At 38.6% G+C, this 24940-nt stretch overlaps 1 protein-coding gene across 1 annotated transcript; it reads left to right on the top strand.

Annotated features, from left to right (window-relative positions):
* Positions 1–13290: 13290 nt before the first annotated feature.
* On the top strand, positions 13291–16147 carry LOC134678140 (uncharacterized). Its single transcript, XM_063536591.1, has 3 exons — positions 13291–13460; positions 16002–16106; positions 16138–16147. Exons 1-3 carry the CDS (start codon positions 13291–13293, stop codon positions 16145–16147), a joined length of 285 nt encoding a protein of 94 aa, XP_063392661.1.
* Positions 16148–24940: the final 8793 nt, after the last annotated feature.

Raw genomic sequence — 24940 nt, 5'->3', positions numbered from 1 at the left:
GGACGATTTTCGCCCAAAAATCAAATGATAAAAGTTACTTCTTCAATTTTGCATTTGTGTAATCAATTTTTTCCCACTCAATACAGAGAAAATCAAAGAAATCTACCTGTTTTCGCCATATCCTTAAAACAGGGTCGATAGACACCAGAAAGGGGTGAATAGAAATATTAAGTTTAAGTTAAGCATCGAATTTGGTCTTTATTATGTTGATACTCTATTGGCAAATAGTAAATATTTATCTTAGTAGTAGTTATTTCTGTTAAATATTTATCTTAGTAGTAGTTGTGTTGTGTACGAGTACAATAAAGTGATTATTACAATTACTACTACTAATCACCCCCTATGGCCTATGGCGTAACTACTCAACTCACCCCATTATGCGTGTTCACTGACCGCTGTGTCGTGTAAATTTGCATGTTGATAGTTTGTTACAAAAAAAATGCTTTTCATAGCATCAGATCCTGATACAGTTTTTGTTTTCGCTTTTCGCTTGTCGTTGTACCATTGTCATCTTGGCCCTAAATTAAAAACGACATTTTATTATTGCCGAAATCTTCGAAATTGTTGGCTGCTTTTTTCGCAATCCAGGGACGTCCCCATAATAAAACAATAACAAAATAATCTTGTATAATATTGTTGGTATTTAGTAGACACCTACTTTCCACTTATTATGCGAGGGCACACTCTGCGGCGCTCGGCGGGGCTTCATACTCGTACTAGACTAATTAAATAACGGCTATTTATGAATAAAACATTTGGGAACGCAACCAATTGTGCGTGTTAACTGTCAATCGCTGAACACCGGTGCCGGTGGAACTTATCACGGTGTTATAGGGTTTTGTTAATGCTCGAGGCTTGAGTAGAAATTTAAGACACGCCAGAAATTTTGTTTGAAAATCGTCGCTTTTGACACTGACATTTCCGATCCATATCGTATCTTTAGCAATTTTTAGACGTAAGTATCTTAAAGTATGAAACAGGCCGTTGGTCGGAGACAGCGATCAAGGACCTTCAAATTGAAAGTAGATGAAGTTTGCAAGCGAAGGCCATCAGAATCGATACCCCGCTAACCACGTTTTATTGCTCTTTGCCGATAAACATACAATTTAGGTATACGTGAGGATTATTAATAACTCCATGTATGATTTCGCGGGCCTATTAATCCCGGTCTTTTAATAGGCTTGCGTGGGGATATAGATCCAATACGTAGAGGCCCTTTGGAGAGCTTAAATTGAATTTAAATCGAATACTTCCTTACAGTTTACAAGAGTCACTTCAATGTTAACTTGTTACCGATCTTATCTTATTTTGATACGACCCTGAAGATTGCTCACGTTGGTTGGTGCATGCGAAGTGAATTGAAAGTCGTGCCTGACATGCGCGCGCCGGTCACCGAGACGATCGTCAAGGTCGCATCAAAACCAATTCTAAAAAATAACAGATATCTGAATCAGGCCAATAGCCAGAACCGTCGCCGGTGTGAAAAGTGGTGGTCGATTTTTTAACGTTAAATCTTCTTTTCAATAATAACTCAAATATCTGGGACACCATACAAAATCACAAAAATGCGCATTTTCCCATAGATAAGACCTAGCTAGATCGATTTTTCATCCCCGAAAATCCCCATATAGCAAATTTCATCAAAGTCGTTAAACCGTTTCCGAGAACCCTAAAATATAATTATAAATATACATACAAGAATTGCTCGTTTAAACGAATAACGTCACCCTCCTAAAGAGTTTAATATTACGTATATTGGTAGGTATTTGTAAATAGGTATACATAATATATATATATACATAATATGTATATTATATAAGTAGGTACTCGCCTGCCTGCCTCGCGAGAAGGGATGCTCGCACTTTGTCCTAAGTTTGCGGGACTTAGGTCATATACCCCGAGTTGTGTGCATAAATAGCAGGTTATGAATCTGTTATGGATAAGATTTGTATTTACACAAATAGTAAATTATGTAAATGTACAATTAAATCCTTTAAACAGTTAATTATTATTATATTGTAGTATATGTATAGTTGAAATGTATTAAGCTGACCGATTTGGGCTATGAAAGCACATAGTTCTAAACGGTCGGCTTTAAAAAAATCTATGATACTGTACGTGAGTTAATTACAAAAAAAGTTGGAGAAATAAAAGGGCGCTTAAATCAATTACTTCGTCTTATCGTCGATTAAGTTAATCCGTTTATTTTTCAAGACTCTTCATAGAGGAGTGCTTTGTAACATAATAATAAATATAATTATAAAGGATTTCACATATACAGGTTGATTCATGAGACGTGAGCAGGGCTAATCCTGCACACGCAGTAACTGTTAATTGATCGATCACCGTCGTATTTAGGTGAAACAACCACACTTTTTCCTATTTTTAACTTTTTGATGAGGGCAAATTTAATTCTCTACAATCATGGTTACCCTAAAAGGGGTCTCTATTGTTTCCCAAATAGTTTTAAGTCATAATGTATTGTTTGTCCGAATTTTCGTTAGTCATAATTGGTTTTTCTCAGAAACGCGTAACTTTTCAGGATTTACATAATACAAACCTAACCTAACCTAACCTATCTATAGAATATCCTTACGAAAATCCTGAAAAGTTAACCGTTTCAGTTTTATGACTAACAATAATATGACAAACAATACATTATGACTTAAAACTTTATGGGAAACAAAGGGACCCCCCCTAAAAGACCTAATTGATAAACATAAAACCTCTTTAACTGCAATGACAGCATTTTGATTACAAAAAAAATAAATTGTCTAACTTGAGTGAGATACGAGTTTTCAAAAGTAACCAGACCGTGATGACAGTGATGACATTCAATTTGACAAATACAAACAAAATACAAACAAATACAAATATTTTATTAATAACAAAAAGTTACAGGTCGTGTTGGGATAGTGGGTACATTCTGTACATTAAATATGTCTTCTAAATTACGATTTTAAAATCACAAATAGGTACTTCATTATTCATTATAAAAAAAATCACTGTAAAAAATTAAACTAAAATTATTAAATTATCAATAATATTATTAAAATTCACAGAATATCGGTAGTTTAGTATTCTAATTTTAGGGTGACCATGCGTGTCGTAAATAACTTAATAGCTTTTTTTTTTCAACACGACCAGAAAATTAACGTTAACCTCACTAATACTGATACGAAACAGTTGCTTATAATTTACGAAATGCGCAGTGTTAGTCCTGCTCACGTATCCTGAATCAACCTGTATAAGACAAATATAGTATTCCTTTCAGAGTTGATTAGTAATGTACGAGTAGCCTCTGACACTTCATTCAATTATTTTAACGCTACGGCAAAACATATGACAAGGATATAAGGTCAATGTGGGGTAAGATAAACCTAAGTTTATTTTACTCGGGCCAAGACAGACTGTCTGAGGATTCCCTACAGCTGTTTGTCTTGCACAGAGTGTTGTTGCAATTGCGTTTTATCTGCCTTCTACGTATAACCTTGGAGCAGTGCAACAAAATGCGTAGCGAACTCTTCACTCTGTTTGTGGACTTCAAGAAGGCGTTTGGCAGGATTAGGTGGACAAGTAAAATTGCGCAAACTTAGGAACAGAGGTAGGCACCTATACCAGATAAGATCATAACAATTATACAAGATGTTTATATGGATTCCTTTTGTAGAGTCATGCATAAAAGGCAGTTGAGTGATCGTATAGTCAGAGCTGGTGTGAAGCAGGGTTGTTTGCTGTCTCCGATGTTGTTGCTCATCGACATGGATGCATGACGCGATGAGCAGAACTAGTGTGCGGATATTGTTACCTCTTTCCGCAGCTAGGCTACCACCATTTATTATTTTATTTTTTTACTCTTAATTTTATTCAGCTCTAATTAAAACAAAATAAATTGAATAGAAATGAATCTTCATTTCAGGTAAAAATATCCATAACGTGTTAATAAAACTACAGAGAAATAAGTAATTAGGTATATTAAAAATAATACAAATTAATAACGACACTGGAAAAAATAATATAACTTACCATTTCTGAGTTTGACGAACCACTTTGATCTGATCAAGCCACATGACCCAAAATAGGTTTGTATCACCTTCAGGTTACACACAAACACACAAGTTACACACGTTGTTAAATTATATTTATGGCTTCCACGTGGCGGCTGCATAGGTAGATTAATTATTCTTTTTGGTTTTGAACTGAATTTGATATGACCTTGACAGTTGATTGATGCACATCTTACACACGACTTTTACTTCATTTCGCATGCACCAATCAGCGTGACTGACCTTTTAGGTCAAAATAAGATCAAAACTATAACAAATTTTTGAATTTGAATCGGACTCCGAGAAAATTATGCTCGTAGCGCTACGACGTAGAGCTACGACGCACCGCTACGAGCGTAGCATGTCATGAATGTCTGCATGTATTTACGAATTGCTACGTTACCTTCTGGTGTTGGATTCAGCAGATTCTCACAGACCACCTCAAATAGACGGAGCACATAAGGCAATTGAAATCACCACACATAAGCGCTCCGCAGGTTTCACATAATAAAGTATGGAAACTATGGAGTTCTCAATTACGACCATTATTTGTGTAAATTAAAAATATTTACAATAAAATAATTTTAGGTGCATACCTGTGCTTTTATAGTGTAAAGTGGTGTAAACACAACTCAAATCTTATAATTTCTCTGTTTAACCTGACGATATGTTATAAGTATTTTATAATATTTAATGGGTATAAGAAACGTTATATAGGTACCTATAGGTATCTATAAATTTGAAATGCAATGTAAATTGTTCATGAATGAATAAATTGAGACCACACCCGATAAAATTTTACACCACACCCACACATTTTACATAAGATCCTCTTAAATCTAAACGAAACAGCGTTCCAGAAATAATCGCATCGAAAATTTGGCTCCAAACTTATCTACTCTGGCAAAGTTAGGTATAATACCTTCTAAAGGAGATAGAAACACGGCATCCGAATTTGAATACAAATAGAGAAGAAAGGCTGTAGTTAGCCAGGTTGCTAAATGTACAGGTACATTCGCTAAACCAGTATAACTCGAGGTTGGTACTGGTGCGGACTGTACGGACTCATGGTGACGAGTTGCTTGGGCCTCGGGTAGCGGCGGGAATATCGCTGGTTCCGTTGTGCCATTTGCCATTGCTTGCTTAGCGAGTGTTTGCCTCGATAGACACTAGAGTCGGACCGAGAAAAGTCTGCAGAGATTTTGATAGCCCACACAGTACAGGTGTAATTTTAAACGTCAAACTTCTATGAAATTATGACGTATAAATAACAGTTGCACTGTGTGGGCTATCAAAATCGCTGCACACTTTTCTTGGTCTATCTCTATACATACATTTGTAATATACAGACTAGTCTGCGTAGTACTCCTGCGTAGTCCTTTGTAATATACAGACTAGTCTGCGTAGTACTCCTGCGTAGTCCTTTGTAATATACAGACTAGTCTGCGTAGTACTCCTGCGTAGTCCTTTGTAATATACAGACTAGTCTGCGTAGTACTCCTGCGTAGTCCTTTGTAATATACAGACTAGTCTGCGTAGTACTCCTGCGTAGTCCTTTGGAACACTCATAGAGTTAGACCAAGCTAAGTTGGCAGCGATTTTAATAGCCCAAACGTTCTAACGGCCTAACGTTATCATCATCATTTGAACTTAACTAGAATAACTACAGAAGTCTGACTAGGGCTTAAAAATGACCCCAAGTGTATTACGAACAGCGCGCATGTTGACAACGTCAAATAGGTAGGTAATGCCGCGCAGTATGAGAGGCAGTAGGTAGTCGGTCAGCGGCGCGAGCAACACGGCCCGTTGTGGACTCTCAGCCATCAGTATGCAAGGGTGCGCTGTTTATTGCAAGCTCGGTAATATTGCAGCGCTTGCACGAGTATGTGTTGGTCGGGTCACTTTAGCGACTGGTCCGAGAGAGGCAGTAAGTAGTCGGTCAGCGGCGCGAGCAACACGGCCCGTTGTGGACTCTCAGCCATCAGTATGCAAGGGTTCGCTGTTTATTGCAAGCTCGGTAATATTACAGCGCTTGCACGAGTATGTGTTGGTCGGGTCACTTTAGCGATTGGTCCGAGAGAGGCAGTAAGTAGTCGGTCAGCGGCGCGAGCAACACGGCCCGTTGTGGACTCTCAGCCATCAGTATGCAAGGGTTCGCTGTTTATTGCAAGCTCGGTAATATTGCAGCGCTTGCACGAGTATGTGTTGGTCGGGTCACTTTAGCGATTGGTCCGAGAGAGGCAGTAAGTAGTCGGTCAGCGGCGCGAGCAACACGGCCCGTTGTGGACTCTCAGCCATCAGTATGCAAGGGTTCGCTGTTTATTGCAAGCTCGATAATATTACAGCGCTTGCACGAGTATGTGTTGGTCGGGTCACTTTAGCGACTGGTCCGAGAGAGGCAGTAAGTAGTCGGTCAGCGGCGCGAGCAACACGGCCCGTTGTGGACTCTCAGCCATCAGTATGCAAGGGTTCGCTGTTTATTGCAAGCTCGGTAATATTACAGCGCTTGCACGAGTATGTGTTGGTCGGGTCACTTTAGCGACTGGTCCGAGAGAGGCAGTAAGTAGTCGGTCAGCGGCGCGAGCAACACGGCCCGTTGTGGACTCTCAGCCATCAGTATGCAAGGGTTCGCTGTTTATTGCAAGCTCGGTAATATTACAGCGCTTGCACGAGTATGTGTTGGTCGGGTCACTTTAGCGACTAATCCGAGAGAGGCAGTAAGTAGTCGGTCAGCGGCGCGAGCAACACGGCCCGTTGTGGACTCTCAGCCATCAGTATGCAAGGGTTCGCTGTTTATTGCAAGCTCGGTAATATTACAGCGCTTGCACGAGTATGTGTTGGTCGGGTCACTTTAGCGACTGGTCCGAGAGAGGCAGTAAGTAGTCGGTCAGCGGCGCGAGCAACACGGCCCGTTGTGGACTCTCAGCCATCAGTATGCAAGGGTTCGCTGTTTATTGCAAGCTCGGTAATATTACAGCGCTTGCACGAGTATGTGTTGGTCGGGTCACTTTAGCGACTGGTCCGAGAGAGGCAGTAAGTAGTCGGTCAGCGGCGCGAGCAACACGGCCCGTTGTGGACTCTCAGCCATCAGTATGCATGGGTTCGCTGTTTATTGCAAGCTCGGTAATATTACAGCGCTTGCACGAGTATGTGTGCCTCCTCATTGTCTTGCAACAAACAAATTACATAAAGTTTCATCTCATACTACAATTTTTTTTGAATTCTTGCGAAATTGCTATGAAATCAATGATTTTACTATTAAATTAGCATGACTTTAACCCTTTATAAGGCGCCAGTTATACAGATATGCTACGTCAAAGTTAAATACACTATCATGTTTGTAATGCAATGGGGAACACGGGAACACCCAAATATTCCGAAATATGTTTTTCCGACTTTCATAACCTCGATTTTCATAATCCTGATTTTTATATGTCTGAAATATCGAAATTACGACTTTGAAAACCACGAAAGAAGAAAATCACGACCGTGTTATTTCCGAATACTTAAAATCCGATTTTCATATGGACGAAAGCTTAAAGTTCCGATTTAGAAAAAATCCGAAAATATTTTTTCCGAATTTGTCTATTCCGAAAAATTATTGTCCGATCGGAAATAAAGTAATTCGGTATTCAGAAATTCGATCTTTTGTAAACTCGGAATAATGAAACTCGTGATTTTCAAAATAAGACTTAAACGCACTTTTTTAAGTCTAACTAACCAAAATCCGAATCGGAGCACCCCACTACCCACGTGGTCTTGTCTGTCCTACCCCTAGAGTGTATGTAAAAAGCCGGAGGCGCTGAGGGGAAGCAGCCCTCGCCCGCCGTAGCAAAGTGCAGAGCGAACCGCCGTAGCGAAGGCGACCAGCAAGCCGAAGCTGCGGAGGCGAGCATTAGTGCCTGCGCTTTGCTACGCAAGGGCGAAGGGGCTGCTATGCCCGTAGCGCCGGAGCAGATGCGGAGCCCAACAAAAAAACTGTTGCCAGAAAAGTGGGTTAGGTTAGGTTAGAACTGCGACCTCACGAAAACAAACTGTTGCCAGAAAAGTGGGTTAGGTTAGGTTAAAATTGCGTCCCCCAAGAAAACTAACTGTTGTTTGAAAGGTGGGTTAGGTTCGGTTAGAACTGCGACCCCACGAAAACAAACTGTTGAATCAATAAATTCGGAATTTAAAAAATGGGGATATAGAAAATAAGAGTCACGTGGAATCGGAATTAAAATTTTCGGAATAATGGCATTTCGGAATTCGTGATTTCAAGATTAAGATTGTTTGAAGTGGGTGGCGAGCCGTAATTATAGGGGTCGTCCAGAAATCATGATCATATTTGGCCTAGTTTTGATTTCGATCTGACAACCGGCAAATTCAGATTTAGCGGGGTCAAATTAGGTAAGAAAACCCGTTTGCCAAAAGTAATATGATTTTCCAGTCGCATCAAAAGGAGAGCGATTTTGTTTTTTTTGCTTAGACTATTTTGCCCTATTTTCCCACAAACTGACTGACAAAAGTACGCGCTTCTTTTCGTTCTTATTGGTTGGTTACTAGTGAATCTCGATGACCAGTCGAGTTAGTAAGTATTATTCGAGTCTCTGTACAGTGAAGGCGGTGGGAAGTCACGCGCGGTCCGCGGCTCGCGTCGTGTGCGAGTTGTGCACCCGCGGTAGGGCTGCATTGTGTCCGCAGGTGCTCGTTATCACTAACCGTTACATATGTTGTGCGATGTTAGATTTTGCCGACTATTCAACATACTTGGCACTGTGTTTGGGAATTCAATCAACTCATACGCATCTAGATGTTTCTTTGACAACATTCTAGATTGGGTTTCGATGTTTTTTGAAAGTTCAACGATCGTTGTAGAGCTCAAAAGCCTTTTTCTATAATTTGCGGCTTCAAGGTTTCGAGCAATACAGGATGAAGTCCCACAGGACCGCTTTAGTAAGTAAAACTGTTGTTTTTAACATATTATGGAGAAGCGATAGAGAAACGTTTCTAATTATCTAGTTCTAGTACATTTTGAAGTACCGTCGTGCCTTTTTTGGTGACGTAGTCAGTTTTCATTGCATGTAATTCATCTTACTGTTTAGAATCTTTTGTTGTTATTGCATTTCATTTTGCACAGGTAATCAGGATTGGGTTTAACAAAAGATAACAATGCCAAACATCGTCAGGTAGTAGCAGGTATCTCATGTGGATCCCGACATTTTAAAACCATACTACTATTTATACGATGTTACATTTGTCACCTTTCAAATCTAGATGTTCAAACCTTAGAAGCCATCTTCATAATTATAGTATTTAAACTAAGTTCAAGAACCTCGTTAAAACGACGGGGCTGTACGTAAGCAACGTGCGACGTGCGTACTCGCTCATGCGACGGCATACACTGAACTAATCAGTTCGGTAATAAATAATATAGGAAGGTATCACCATAATTAAAAACCAGTCAAGTGCGTGTCGAACTCGCGCCCAAAGAGTTTCGTACTTTTTTAATCTGACTCACGCTTCATTGCACACTTTCTTATAGCTTATAGAAGATTTAAGGGAAGGATGGTAATACTCGTATTTACATAAAAAGACATCTATTAACTATAAACATGTTTCAGAGAAAGGGGATTCCAATTTGATATACCTAGGTACTTAATGGGAGGATAGAGTTTGCACTTTATTTTTATAATAACTCAATAACAGTGGCCCCTATGTTGAAAATTATTTTAATAATGTGTAGGTACCAAATTTACACATGTTGATTCATGGCTCGATTCGGGAAATGAATTAGAGATTCACTAGATATTATGAAATAGTAAAGATATGTGACGTTCCACGGCAAAAGGTACCTTATGGCGGCTGGCGCCGCGATTCGGGAAATCAATTAGAGATTCACTAGATATAAAATAGTAAAGATATGTGACGTTCCACGGCAAAAGGTACCATATGGCGGCTGGCGCTTATTCGCATAGCGCCGCAATAATATTGGAGCGGCGTAATAGCGTAAACGCCAACCGCCATAAGGTACCTTTTCCCGTGGGACGTCACATATCTTTACTATGTACAATACAATACAATACAAATACTCTTTATTGCACACCTCATTACAGAAAACAATACAAATAATACAGGAAGAAGAGGTTAAACAACAGGCGGTCTTATCGCTAAAAAGCGATCTCTTCCAGACAACCTTTAGCCTTTACCTTTCTTTATGTAGTATCTAGTTAATCTCTAATTCATTTCCCGAATCGTGCCGTCAGCAGTTTCGGAGCAAGAAGCCTGTGACAGACCGATAGACGTCTGTCTAAGTGACACCATTGGGGTACCCTTTTTAATTCCGTACCAAGAAGGTACAAAAAAGGGACCCTTGGTGCGACTCTGTCCGTCCGTCTGCCTGTGACATTGCCAAATATCTCAAGAACGACTTAGGTTATCGAACTTAATTTTGGAACAGTCAAAACATGAACAACGCTAACCTGTACGGAATGATGGTCGTTCTTGTCTACGTGACAGCGTGATAAAACGGTGTCCGTCACTTTATATCCCATGATGTTAAAAAGTGACAGTTATTTTATCACGTGAATAAAGATGGATAAAGCTATCCATAATACGCCGGCTGTATACATTAATAGGTTCTTTTCAATATATTTTTATTAACTATGGAAATTGCACGATATCAAGAAGGGAGCAAAATTTAAAAGTCTAGTAATTTACTATATCAAGTGGGATATTATTTGAAAGAACTTACATTGTACATTCCAAAACGTTTGTTTTAATTTTTTTACAATAAAAAAATCTAATTATTAAGCTAAATTTTACAATAAAGGATGACTCACGCTAGACCGGGCCGTGCCCAGGCCGAAACGTCACATGTCATTTTCCATGACGGCTGATCGGTGATCACGTCGATCACCGATCGACCAATCGGTGTTTTCCGTGGAAAATGAAGCTCCGGCCCGGCCACGGCCCGGTCTAACGTGAGTCTTCCTTAATACTATTAAAATCAAGTTTGTTGAAATCGGTTCACATGACATTCAATCTAGAAAAAAATAACAACAATATAGAATCTGTTCAAAAGTTATGCAAGAGTCATGTAATGTGTTGGGCCCTATCCAGTCCACTACTCTTCTCTTTCCGCGCAGGCTCTAATAATAAAACTTCAAGGAATCTTATTTTGTCACTAAACGAAATGCGTAATATAATTATAAATATTTTTCAGAAATTTTGAATCCTGCGGAAATTAAAAATGCTGATTATATGTTTATGGGTTTCACTTGCAATATTATGTACCGGAGGTACCGGACACCGGTTCCGAACCCAATATAAGCTGCAAGCAAGGGGAAGAGAACAGACGAATTTCGTCACGCGCCGGGTGCTGGACCTGCGCCACTCCCCGGCCCCGCGACGGCAAGCGGAACGCGCGCCGGAATACCCGCCGCAGCTCCGCCACACTCGTGAGTACATGGCAGACAGCCATCGTGCCGCCCCGTGTGCTGGACCTGCGCCACTCCGCGGCCCCGCGACGGCAAGCGGACCGCGCGCCGGAGTACCCGCCGCAGCTCCGCCACACTCGTGAGTACATGGCAGACAGCCATCGTGCCGCCCCGTGTGCTGGACCTGCGCCACTCCGCGGCCCCGCGACGGCAAGCGGACCGCGCGCCGGAATACCCGCCGCAGCTCCGCCACACTCGTGAGTACATGGCAGACAGCCATCGTGTCGCCCCGTGTGCTGGACCTGCGCCACTCCGCGGACCCGCGACGGCAAGCGGACCGCGCGCCGGAATCATTCATATTCACATGTGAATAAAATGCAACTTTGCTATCCGTTTTTGAAGTGCAAGGTAAGCCTTTCCAAGTTGGTGTGGTGAAAATATTTTAGTGTGATTTTTCTTCCGTCTTTTGCGTAACGGTACAGGCTGAACCTTTCGTGGGGTTATCCGCAGATGGTCTAGAACGCAAAATGACTAGTTTGCTGTTTTGCCTAAATCGCAATTAGTCTACATCGCAAACGGTCTAGAATGAAAAACTGAGATCTGTCTAGGTTTGTGAGGTCAGTGAAAATCTTGACCTCACAACCCTTACCTGTCATAGGATTCATTAATAATCTGGTAAGAATCGTAATGTTTGGTTGGCGTTGCGTTGAATCAAAGTTAAGGATGCCTCACGCTAGACCGAGCCGTGCCCGGGCCGAGGTGTCAATTTATGATTTTGCGTTTGTTGCATATTTATGTATGATTAAAATATATTGATATTTACCTTCCACTGAAATTTCATGCTGAATTTTTTTATTCTTTATTTCAATGTATAATTGTATATATATATATATATATATATATATATATATATGTAGTAGTCATGTTCATAATACAGTAAGGTGTTACAATTATAAAACGGTAAGTACATGAGACCCTGTGAGGGCACACAATATTATTGTCTTTAGACTAAAAACATATGTGTACATTTATTAAAAACTTATTTTAGTTTTGTATAATAAAGAATAACGTTGAAAAGAAACTTATTATAACAATTTGAATTACAATTATTTATTATTATATTGTAAATAGTTTGATAATGAAGTAACATATATGCGATTCTACTTTGAATCAAATTTTACTTAAGTATTCTAAAACTTGATAGACGTAATTTATACTGGATAAATAGCTTGTTGGATCCGCTACAATACTTGTATACTCTAGTATAGGTAATGCAAACATAATCTAAGAGATTTCGCCAGGACAAATCCTGTTACTACATTGACACATAAAGTTACAGTTAAAGGAAGCTACTACATTCCATTATACCTACGTTTGAACAGCTTTCCTGTTAAATCTTGGTTTTTCACTTGCCTCATTATACTTAGGAGGTATCGTTATAGTATTTTATTTATCATTGAGAAGTGCATACTCGTAAGTGATTTTTTTCTTGATTTTTTTAATAACGGCAGGTGCCATGACCCTTAGGGTACTGTTTAGGTATTGCAGGAGGCTGTTATAAAATGTAACATTCAAAACTCGCGTTTTGATCACAAATATTAAAACATATTTATGACCAGGTCTATTTGTTACTTTTCTTGGGGTTTGTTACCTTTCTTCAGACGTTTCGACGCAGGTTTAACTGATCGTGGTTGCGGATAACTGACGTCCCAGCACAATGTCAGAGATTTGTGTAACTGCCCGACGGAAAGTCTATGAAAAAGTTTCGTTTCATTGGTGGTAGAGTAGTTACGCGATTCTGTTGATCGCTTCCAGATTTCTGCCCGATGCCGGAAATGGAGCAACATGGAGCTACGCTGGTCAACGAGGACGATTACCCGTGGGTCGCGAGGGTGATACACGGCCACCACAAAAATCAGGTCTTGGAGCCGCTCATCTGCACGGCGGCTGCGATCAAGAGGAGAGTGTTTATTACGGCCGCCAGATGTATCGTCACGTAAGTTGTATACGTTCACCTATAGATAGAACCAGTTGTGGTCAATGTGCCTAAGCCAATCAAAAACAGCATTTTGAAGAGTTAATTTCCAGCAAGCTGGAAATAGTTCTCTTTGCTGGAATTAGTTGCCAAAGCGGATACCAGGCACCCACGAGCCGTGGCAATAAGCCGGAACGAACGCTAAGGAATAAAAAGAAGAAGAAGCTAGAAATAGTTTCAATACCTTAATCTGCACCTAAATACATGTCATCTCACTTGCGCAATATCAGGAGGTGTGCATACATTTTGAGAGCCTTGGAAGATACATTTTCCTTTGGATTGCCAAACCACTCGATGTCTCGATGTAAAAGGATTCACCATCAATTATAATGGCACTACCAGCAATAAGGTTTCGTAGATCAGACACTAGTGCTGATAAAGTGTTTCCGGATTTTAACATGATTATACCAAAACGAAGAAATTCAAAATGGCGGCCGTTTTTTACAAACTTTGACTACGAATTCATATATTATTAAGGTACCTTTCGCGGATCCTCAGATATCAATTTTAATGGTGATTACCTACAGTGATTAGTTACAAGTAAAAACCGGCCAAGTGCGAGTCGGACTCGCTTTCCGTACATAACCCAATTTTTTACAATGTATTTCTTGGTGTACCCTTATTTCACCGCCAAATTTTTTGCAGAATTTTATTATGCATAAAATTATTCATAGAATAATCGAATCGCATATTTTTGTTACAATTAATTCTGTTTCTCCGATTATTCATTTCAAAGAAACATGTTTTGTAACTTGATTAAAATTCTGAATATTTATTCAAAGATTTTGTAATAAAATAAAAGACTGACTGTAGAATTATTATTCATTGAATATAATTTGTGCGACATTACAGTTCACAGAATATTAATTTCAACAATTATTATTTTACTAAATTACCATTCACATACTCGTAGTATTCACTGAAATTGCTAAAAAAGGAGTTTAGGTTACTTTAGAGCTGCAACCTCTAAGAAAACGAACGCTTGCTGGAAAAGTGGGTTAGGTTAGGTTAGAACTGCGACCCCCAAGAAAACGAACTTTGTCCATAAAATTGGGTTAGAGGTTAGAACTGCGCCCCCTAAGAAAACGAACTGTTGCCAGAAAAGTGGGTTAGGTTAGGTTACAACTGCGACCCCCAAGAAACCGAACTGTTGCCAGAAAAGTGGGTTAGGTTAGAACGGCAACCCCTAAAAACGAATTCCTTCCAGAGAAGCAGAGTGCGTTAAATTAACCACTAAATAAATAAAATTCGTCTAAATGACTATTCTGTATATACAATTTTGGTGATTTGATGATTCTGTGAAATAAAATTACATGACCACATTGTTCTTGAAACAAAACTAATATTTTAAATTTTTGGTGATACGTAACTAATCATAACTAAAATTATTTGAAGTAAATATTCTATGTAAAGATTATTTTGCGATATGAAATTACTTGAAAAATTTCCCGTGAAACGAAAATATGCAGAAAAATTGACGGCAAAATAAAATAAAGGTAAACCGTATTTCTTATATGTGACACGCGAGTGAATTGCCTTTAAAAAACCCGTAGGGGTCGGATCAAAAACTAAGTAATTAGTCCGACTCACGCTTGACTGCACATTTCTAACAGGTTTTCCTGTCATCTATAGGTAAAGAACTATTTTGTTTATTTTTTCTTAAAATTTTAGACCCAGTAGTTTCGGAGATAAAGGGTTATTTTTTGGCTATTTTCTCAAATAACTTCTAAACTATTCATTCTAAAATTACAAAAAGAAAATATAGGTACCTATCTGAGATTCACAAAATGAGCTCTTTCGTTTAATATGTGGGTAACACGGTATAGTTTAAAAACATATTTTGTTTAATTTTCACATTTACCCCCCAAAAGTGGCCTCCATTTTAACATTTATTTGTTTACGTACGATGTCCGTCTTTGGGTCACAAATTTACATGTGTGTACCAAATTTCAACTTAATTGGTCCGGTACTTTTAGAGAAAAAGGGCTGTGACAGACGGACAGACAGACGCACGTGTGGTCCTATTTATAAGGGATCTGTTTTTTGATTTGTCTAAATTATACTTCAATGGTTTTACGTTAAAAAGAAGAATTACAATATAAGGCTAACAGAGGTTGACCAAACTAACTCTGCGTGGTATTTGCAATGAAATAGTTTAAAGTGGAAACGTCATTGTACAATAACTGATTGATTACGGATTACTTCTCCTTGACAGATCCAAAGTGATATCTAACACTAAGCACGTAACGAGTGGCAAGCTTCAAAATACGGAAAGAGTGGAAGAACCTAACATTTTTTAACTTTAACTAGTGTTTACCAGAGTTAGTACAGTCAGCAGCAGAAGTTGCTAGGCCGGCGAGGTGTTCAAAATGACCTACCTTGACACGCTCTTAATGCCTATTCTCTTAACAATAGAGTCGCGTCAAGATCATTTTAACACCTCGCCCGCTTAGCAACTTCTACTGCTGACTGTACCTACTTATCACCGTGTTGTTATTTCAGAGCCAAAGCGTTGTATACAACTATACTTTACAAGCACCGAGAAATAGGCGTGAAAGCGTTTATTTTTCCGGCGATACCGTCAAAACAGATGTTCGATGACGTCGGGCTGATCGTTGTCTGGGACCCGTGGGGACAGGGTAGCATAAGCTATGCCGGTTATCTCAGGTTCTCGGAAGTTCCACGACCCGACGACGATTCATATGATTTTTTCGAAAAGTTCACAACCGAGTCCCCACAAAACTTAACTGTGATAGGATTCATTAATAATCTGGTAAGAATCGTAATGTTTGGTTGGCGTTGCGTTGAATCAAAGTTAAAGGATGTCTCACGCTAGACCGAGCCGTGTCCGGGCCGAGGCGTCCAACATGTCATATTCTATGACGGCTGATCGGTGATCACGTGGTACTTTCAATATAAAACGAAGCGTCGGAAGCCTCGGCCGAGTCTAGCGCGAGTCAAACGAAAGCGACATAGCCTTGATGTCAAATACCTAAGAATCGGAATTAATAATTTACTTCTCAATTATTGATTGGCTATCCGAATAATAATTGTTATTTTTATATCTTAGGAAGGGCCGCCGGGGACTCAAGAGCTATACAGGCTGGATAACATGCACGCGAGCAACAGAGTCTGTAACGAGATATACCCAGTTCCGGCGAACCCTATCGATTACCAGGTGCCCTGCGTCCATTCCTGCACTGTCGAACAACACAACCGCGGCAGCGAGGCTTGCCGCCGATCCCTGCTCGGGCTGGGGCACGTGGTCGTCAACCTAGAGACCCAGCAACTGATCGCTGTAGTCACGTGGACGTGCGCCAACAGTGCTGCAGACAGACGGATTAGAAATGAGCTGCCGATGCCTCTCGGGTTAGCGGTGCCCAACAAGAGGACGTTTTTAGACAAAGATCGACAGTGTGCGATTAATTTAACTCAAGACGAGGATACAAACCATACTCAAATTGTAGCTGGTTATCATTGGAAGATTTGTAGCCACTATTACCAGTAGTAGTATATCCATATTATTAATCAAAACATAAAATAACTCAAAATAAAAATCTAAGACCGAAGTATATCGCTGTCTAACAATAAAAACTAATTAATAAAATATCGATACGATCCCCTGTTAGGTCATACATACACGGTGTAACATGAGGAAACCGAATAATTTTAACCACGCATTTCTGAGGTCAAAAGAAGGAAAAAATTTAATAGTTATGAGTTTAGGTCAATTTCGCCAAAATAAAAAAAAATTGTTTTGTTTTTCCAATGTTTTGAATGTATTTGTTCATAAAAAATAAATTTTATTGGTAAACTTCTTACTTAACCCTTATCTTGGCAAGGCTCAAAATATCTTAAATATAAACATTTTTTTAGTGTTTTGTCACCTATTGAGCATACTAGACTATTAAAAAATAAGGAAATAAATCCAGGATTTTCCAGTTTCGGAAAATCATATGTATCATATTTGATACATTGCCAATAACTCGACAAAATAGTTACCTACTTTTTAGAAGAAAAATATAGATTTTAATAAAAATAAAACATGTAATGCTACAGAAATTAGCATTTACTGCTAATTAAACGAAATCTAAAGCATCAGATGACTATTAAACCTGTAAATATAAATTATATCTACGAATACCTGATCACATGGGCGGAAAATTTGATCCCGAAAAGTTTCAAAAAAGTAGTCGGCAAAAAGATGAGTAAATATATGAAAAGTAAACAAATAATTAAAAGTAAAATAAAATATTTTTTTTTAACTTTAGTACCGTTTTTTGCCAAACACATATTTTTCCGTGCTACGGGCTACGGCGTAGCAATAATGCTACAGCGTACGAATATATAGTTAAATAACATCTAGTTCTTAAAAAAATCAAAGTTTAATAACTAAATAATACGACAACTAATATTAAATAACTGAAGCATGTTTTGTAACCCCGCAAAAAAAAAATCATGTAAAACTATTTTGACGATAACTTGGCAATGTATTAAATGTAATACAATCCTTTCGATATGAACATTTCTTAGTTCTTGGCATAGTATCAAATATAATACATAACAGTTTCATGTAAGGTTCTGTGTATTAAATGTTTTGAAATTCAAAGGCATTGTAAATATGTATGCACTAAGAGACAGTAAAGACATCAAAATGTAGATTATAGAAAAATATTATACTAACATAATAAATAAATGCAAAACTTCCAGTACGAACCGAAATCTATTGTTTCCGCGGCGCCATGTTGATTATTACTAATTAATTTACAATGACACTCGTGTCCATTATTTTTTTCTATAAGTAAGGAGGGTAGCTCGACATATGGATGGCAGAATTATTTTGTTAGGTAATACAGTGAACCTGCTAGATTTTTTTAAGTTCCATGTATCACGGGTGTTACGATGCCAAGATAAGGGTTAAAATTGATTTTTACATTTTTTTTCGTAAAACTTTCTTTTTGCAAAGTGTTACTTGTCACTTTTTGACATCTATCAATAAGGATATTTAGACTACGTCCCATAGCTGCAACTTTCCCATCAAAAAAGCCTTTTACATTATGTAACAACAAAAACTTGTTTATTTATTTTTACATTTTTTTTTCGTAAAACCTTCTTTTTGCAAAGTGTTACTTGTCACTTTTTGACATCTATCAATAAGGATATTTAGACTACGTCCCATAGCTGCAACTTTCCCATCAAAAAAGCCTTTTACATTATGTAACAACAAAAACTTGTTTATTTTTAAATTAATATTATCTCTGAAACTAGGCGTTTTTTTTAAAAGTTTATAAGACATTTTTGTCTCTAAATATGATCAGGAATACGCTGTTAAAATTATTCGGTTTACTCATGTTACACCGTGTATTTTATAGAAGAAGAAGAAGAAGAAAAAGAATAAGAAAGTCACTAATTGTAAAAACCTTCTACAAACAGCGCCACTTCAGGTACAAAAAAAAAAGAAAAAACATATATAGCAAACTCATTCGCGTCTTTTCTGTACATGCAGGGTTGGACCGTTAGCAATATTGTGATTTCGGAGTTGGTCCCATTAGTCCCATAGAAAAAGTTGTTCAGTATGGTCTACCTAATCACCTCGCACAATACGGTCCAAAAATTGATCACCCAGGTAATTTCTGGCGCAGACGGCCGCATCCGTTTAGTGGAGGTAAGGACGGCTACCGGTACTTACCGGCGATCCGCGGCTCGCATCGCTCCTATTCCCGTAAGTTTAGAGTGCTGAGTCAGCACTGGGGTGGGGAGTGTTAGCGATGCGCCCACTATACAAGTACTTATAGCTATGTTTACGTATGTAACTAGTTAAGTTTCATTTTAAGGAAACTTTGCCATATTAATTTAGATGCTAATGTCTAATACTTAAGGTTCGAAATTGTATAACATATGTTATGCAAGTAATGTGCACTACGTTGCCATGCGCCGGCGGCAGTCCGCTGCTAGACGCGATCTATGTCACTCGACTGTATCTCAAAATTCTAATTAAAGTTCCTTGTTAAGTGTACCTTCGCATTTTCATTCCTTGTGCTAGTGCCTACCATCTACACAGTCAGTCACTAAACATCCGGTTTTTAAACGTTAATTGTGACGTCCCACGGATAAAGGTACCTTATGGCGGTTGGCGCTTACGCTATTATTAACGCCGCTCCAATATTATTACGGCGGTATACGACGTAAGCGCCAGCCTCCATAAGGTACCTTTTGCCATGGAACGTCACATATACACGCCTGGTTGACGTAACTGGTGACCGAAGAGCTGGCGACTTCCTCGCACAACGTACCGTATGAGGAAATGCCGCCAGCATCCTTGATACAATGCCTCAAGGGCCTATTTTAGATATAAGCTTAGTTATTAAATTATTTTAGTATTTGTATTGTAGTACCTCTGTATATTTAATTATGCAAATAAATATTTTTTAATATATTTACATAGAGACAAATCATTTTTAAAGTGACCTTCTTTCTCTAAAGTACCTACGCTTGTCAATTCGTTTCCAAGACGATATATAATCGACACACATTAATTCAAAAGTAAAAGCTCCGGGCTCCGAGAGACGTTTTCATTGAACGGTTGTCGCCTGGCTAGCTTTCTGTAATCTTTGGACCGCTTGCACCATGCATGTGGCCAGTGGATGGCGCCAGGGGGCCGATTTTTGAATTTCGATCATTCGATTTCGTCACTCGAAAATCGATGGAAAACGGCGAAATGCTAATTTTTGAGATACGAGCGATAAAAATTTGGAATCTAGTGGTATTGAACACTCGATTTCAATTCTATTCGTAGAATTTAAATGCCTAGTACTGGAGATATTAATTAACGAAATACACGAAATCGAATGATCGAATTTCAAAAATCGGCCCCCTGGGCGCTTATAGGTACTTACATAGACGCATTGCACACAAACACGGCGAGACCACGTACTGCAAAACGACCCGCTCTTGTTGTGATTCGTGTTTGTAAACGTTGCGTTTGTAGATGTGAGCACAGGCACTGTGGTATTAAAAATTCAACAAATGTATGATAGCACTCTGATCGCATTCGCACGTCGAAATACATTTTGAGCCTGAACGTGTTATTTATTACACTACTGTTGTACCAAAACTTCGTCACCTCAAGAACTCTATTCTAATTACATAGCTGCTAGCGGCGACGCAACAACGACGTCATACCACTTGACGAGCTGAGCGTTGCCGTGACGCCACTCCAGAGGGATTCACCATTCGTTTGCGTGTTTAGGTACCTACGCAACTGATTATTGTAAATTTAAAAATCTAATTTAATTTACGGAGATTATTTATTTTCAGGGCGAGATTATTTTTATAAATGAGTTTACCTTAACTGATTCTGGCGCTGATATGTGTTAAGTGGACGTTTAATTTAGCGTTACATCGCCTTTTTGACACAATCCTGTTAAGGTGGTTCGCCTAGGTTACTCAAAACTTAACTCTCGCTAGATGGCACCACTTTTGCAAAATTTGAGGTTTTATTTTTTTGTGAAATGGTCATGGTATTTGTATACTTAAAAGTATGTTTCGCGCACTCTTTAAATAAATATTGAACAATTAAAGTAAACATTGAATACTTCATTGTGCAAAAACCACCTTTTTAATTCGACGGAGTGTTGCTGTCACGCTTTTTCCTAGTATTACTCACACATGCAAACAGTGTTTCCGTGATCCTTGTAGTAGACAATTTCACACAACGTAAGTATGTTGCATTGCAATAGCGTAACGGTATGTTCGTGGAAATAACTACGTGCAAGAGGATTGGGGTTCAAGACTGGTGCGAGTAGGTAATTTCTTTTTGTTTCTCCTTTGTGTTATCTTACCTTTAAACGAGCAATTATTATATATATGTTACTGTAAAAGCCCGAAGTACGGCAAAACCTAGGATTTACCGGTAAAACCTAGGTTTTACCGATGCCGATCGGTAAAAGCCCGAAATGTTAAATCTTACTAGTTTACTTCGGGCTTTTACCAACACCGATATGGTAAATCCTAGGTCTTACCACGGCAACCGGTAAAGTTTGAATCATGCACTGATTCTTGAGATTATTAGATGAAAAGTAGGTAGGTTTGGATCTCCCGGTTCTGCTGAAGGTGAAAGAGAACTCTACTAGCCTGCATCGTGGCTAGGCACCCAGGTTTAGGTATAGTTAACTTTAAAACCGAATCTGCAGCTGGCCACTTTATTGAGTAATAGAAACGCGTTCCGTATGTGTTTCGCTTTCCAGATGACCAGGGTGCCTAGCCAAGGTGCCAATGGTTTACGCTCCATAGCGACTGAAGCGCAGCCGTGTCTGTCGCATTAATATGGCAGAGTGATAGAGAGAGGTATTACCCTAACGTTCGCTACGGAGCGAACGACTGGCATCATGGCTAGGCACCCAGATTTAGGTATAGTTAAGATTACCGCCGAATCTGCAGCTGGCCACTGTATTGAGTAATAGAAAAGCGTTCCGTATGTGTTTCGCTTTCCAGATGACCAGGGTGCCTAGCCAAGATGCCAATGGTGTACGCTCCGTAGCGAACGAAGCGCAACCGTGTCTGTCGCATTAATATGACAGAGTGATAGAGAGAGGTATTACCCTAACGTTCGCTACGGAGCGAACGACTGGCATCTTGGCTAGGCACCCAGATTTAGGTATAGTTAAGTTTACCGCCGAATCTGCAACTGGCCACTGTATTGAGTAATAGAAACGCGTTCCGTATGTGTTTCGCTTTCCAGATGACCAGGGTGCCTAGCCAAGGTGCCAATGGTTTACGCTCCGTAGCGACCGAAGCGCAGCCGTGTCTGTCGCATTAATATGGCAGAGTGATAGAGACAGGTATTACCCTAACGTTCGCTACGGAGCGAACGACTGGCATCTTGGCTAGGCACACAGATTTAAACGCTTTTTAAAAATCAAAAAACTATTACTTATGAAAGCAGAAGAATATAAATGATCGTATTTGATTTATAATTGTTACATATTTGCCGTAACTTATTTTTAAAATGTGTTTTTCAATTAAAAGACACGTCAAGATTGTTTACCTTATTTCTAATGCTAAAAAAAAACAAACTATAGTAATAATTGTGTTTTTCATTCATAGACAAAATCCATTATTTTATCCACAGGAAATTTTATATATCTCTTTTTTATTGCAGTGAGGATGTCCTGATTGTAAAAATAAGAGAGATTAGGTAGAGTATAATTTCTAATTTTCTTTGTCAAAAATAAACGAATACGTGTAGCCCATACCATACTTAATCAATCGATTTATGATAATAAGAAAAATTTAATAAAAATAAAAAAACAATACGAAATTTAGATGTAACAAAAATACAAAAAGTTATGTTCCAGCATACAATTGACTGGGGATCGAACCGGGAATCTTCCGTTTGTAAGCAAAAAAGCGACTGTTTGCATAACACGCCATGATAGTTCTTAGCTAAGCTGACGAACTTCGGGTACTTATTCTCGCTTAGGTCAATTAAGTACCTGTCAAACGTCAGTGTCAACAAAATTGCACTAAACATGACGGCACTCCAAATTCGCGCCGTGGTCAGCCCGGCAACGTCGGAAATGGTATGGCAACGTCGCAAATGTATCTGTACACGACATTTGTGACACACACATACGTAAAATTGATGAAAATTTAACTATGATTTTTGCATGATTTCTGTATGAAACATTGTTTTCCTGTTAATTTCGCGCAAACGAATATTCGAAGGAAGATAAATGCGGAAATATTTATGTACTAATAGTGTGTAGTTACTTAATGAGCTTTGATTGAATTTTGTATGAAAATCGAACCACCTTAAAAGATGTAACTATTTCTTTAGTCAAGATTGTACACATTTCTTTTGAATTTTTGTAACCTTGAAGTGTAAATTCATTTTTGGTGTTTAGTTGTGGAGAATGAGATCAAGTTTTAAGCACATGATACCACATAATACACAAAAAGGTTGACCCATACCACACAAACTTTTACGATGTCCTAACTTCATTATATTTCTAAGTTCGTGTAAGCATAAGCATACTGTTGAAACCGTGTAGTTTGTACCTAGCTTTATACTTTTTGGTTGTTGTACTTATCTATGGTCATTTTGATTATTATAGAAAACTGTCGGATTTGGGCGGCCGGTCCTGGCCTCGATTCGTTCGATTTGATCTTTTGTAATCTTATGATTAATCCTGTATATCGACGTAATAAAAGAAATGTTACTGTTAGCAGTGGTTTAAGTGCTAAACCACTTTTAATGAGCATTAAATCTATGGATGATTTCATTCGTTATAGAAAAAGAAATAAAATACTCATTTCAATGGATAGTTTAGTGTACTTACGACATTTGAAATTTCCGCTGTTTTTAAGGTAGGAAAATCGGAATTAATCAGCTAAAAATATTATGAAGGGCCCACGTGTCGTACCGCCCGTTATACTTAATGGGACCGAATTAAAAATTGTGAATAGTTTAAAGTATCTGTGGTATCTAGGTCCGACGTAGGTTTCTGGGACATGTTTTGACAGACGGACTAAGGTTGCCTCCAGAAACTCGCGAACTAAATTGACAGGTCAATGTGCACAAATGATACCACAGTTTGGCCAGTGCTGTTCATATCGATATTTTCAAAAAAGTTTGGATTAGAGAATATCGCGAGAATTCACCGCTAGCGGCGCTACTGTTGCGCGGTCAGTTAAAAAGTATCTTTAATTAATTTAAATTATTTTACAAATGTTACTTGGTATTTCGATAATTGTGCAATTTTATAGTAATAGATACAAGGATATTGGATAAACATATTGTAGTTAATTATATAAATATTTTATTATATTTATTTTATTTGTTAGGAAAATTTACAGCTAGAGTAACAAGTTGTAGGTGATAACATAAAAATCCGTGATCTTGGCTCAAAATACAAATAGCCTTATTTATATATTCGCCCAGACGGCGAAATAAGATAAGATTTCTCATTTATTTTGTGTGGTGTGGACGTAAAAATTAAAACGTTAGGGACGTTGGAAACTGGACATTCAAGTTGACAATTAGGTCAGAATTTAAATACAATTCGACCAAAAAAAGTCTGCAGCGATTTTAATAGCCCACGCAGTGCAAGTATTATTTTAAACGTCAAAATTCTATGAAATTATGAGGTATAAATAACAGTTGCACTGCGTGGGCTATCAAAATCGCTGCAGACTTTTCTTGGTCTAGCTTTAATTATCGTTCAATCTCATCTACCGGTCACATTGTATAAAATTAAATCACCAATTTTCGATTTATGACGACAACCGCGAGCTCTTGATATAAACAACTTGCCCCCAAACCTGCATATTAAGAGCCAACAGGAGTGGTCATATCTCCATACAAACGTACTCGACTGTTTTCTCCGTGGGTTTTGATGCTAGAGCAATGATTTTTTCAACACAAATTAATATTGTCAATA

This window comes from Cydia fagiglandana, chromosome Z (genome assembly GCF_963556715.1).
Source record: "Cydia fagiglandana chromosome Z, ilCydFagi1.1, whole genome shotgun sequence".
NCBI classification, from domain to species: domain Eukaryota; kingdom Metazoa; phylum Arthropoda; class Insecta; order Lepidoptera; family Tortricidae; genus Cydia; species Cydia fagiglandana.
Note: the sequence above shows the minus strand (reverse complement) of the source record. Positions and strands in the feature narration are given on the sequence as shown.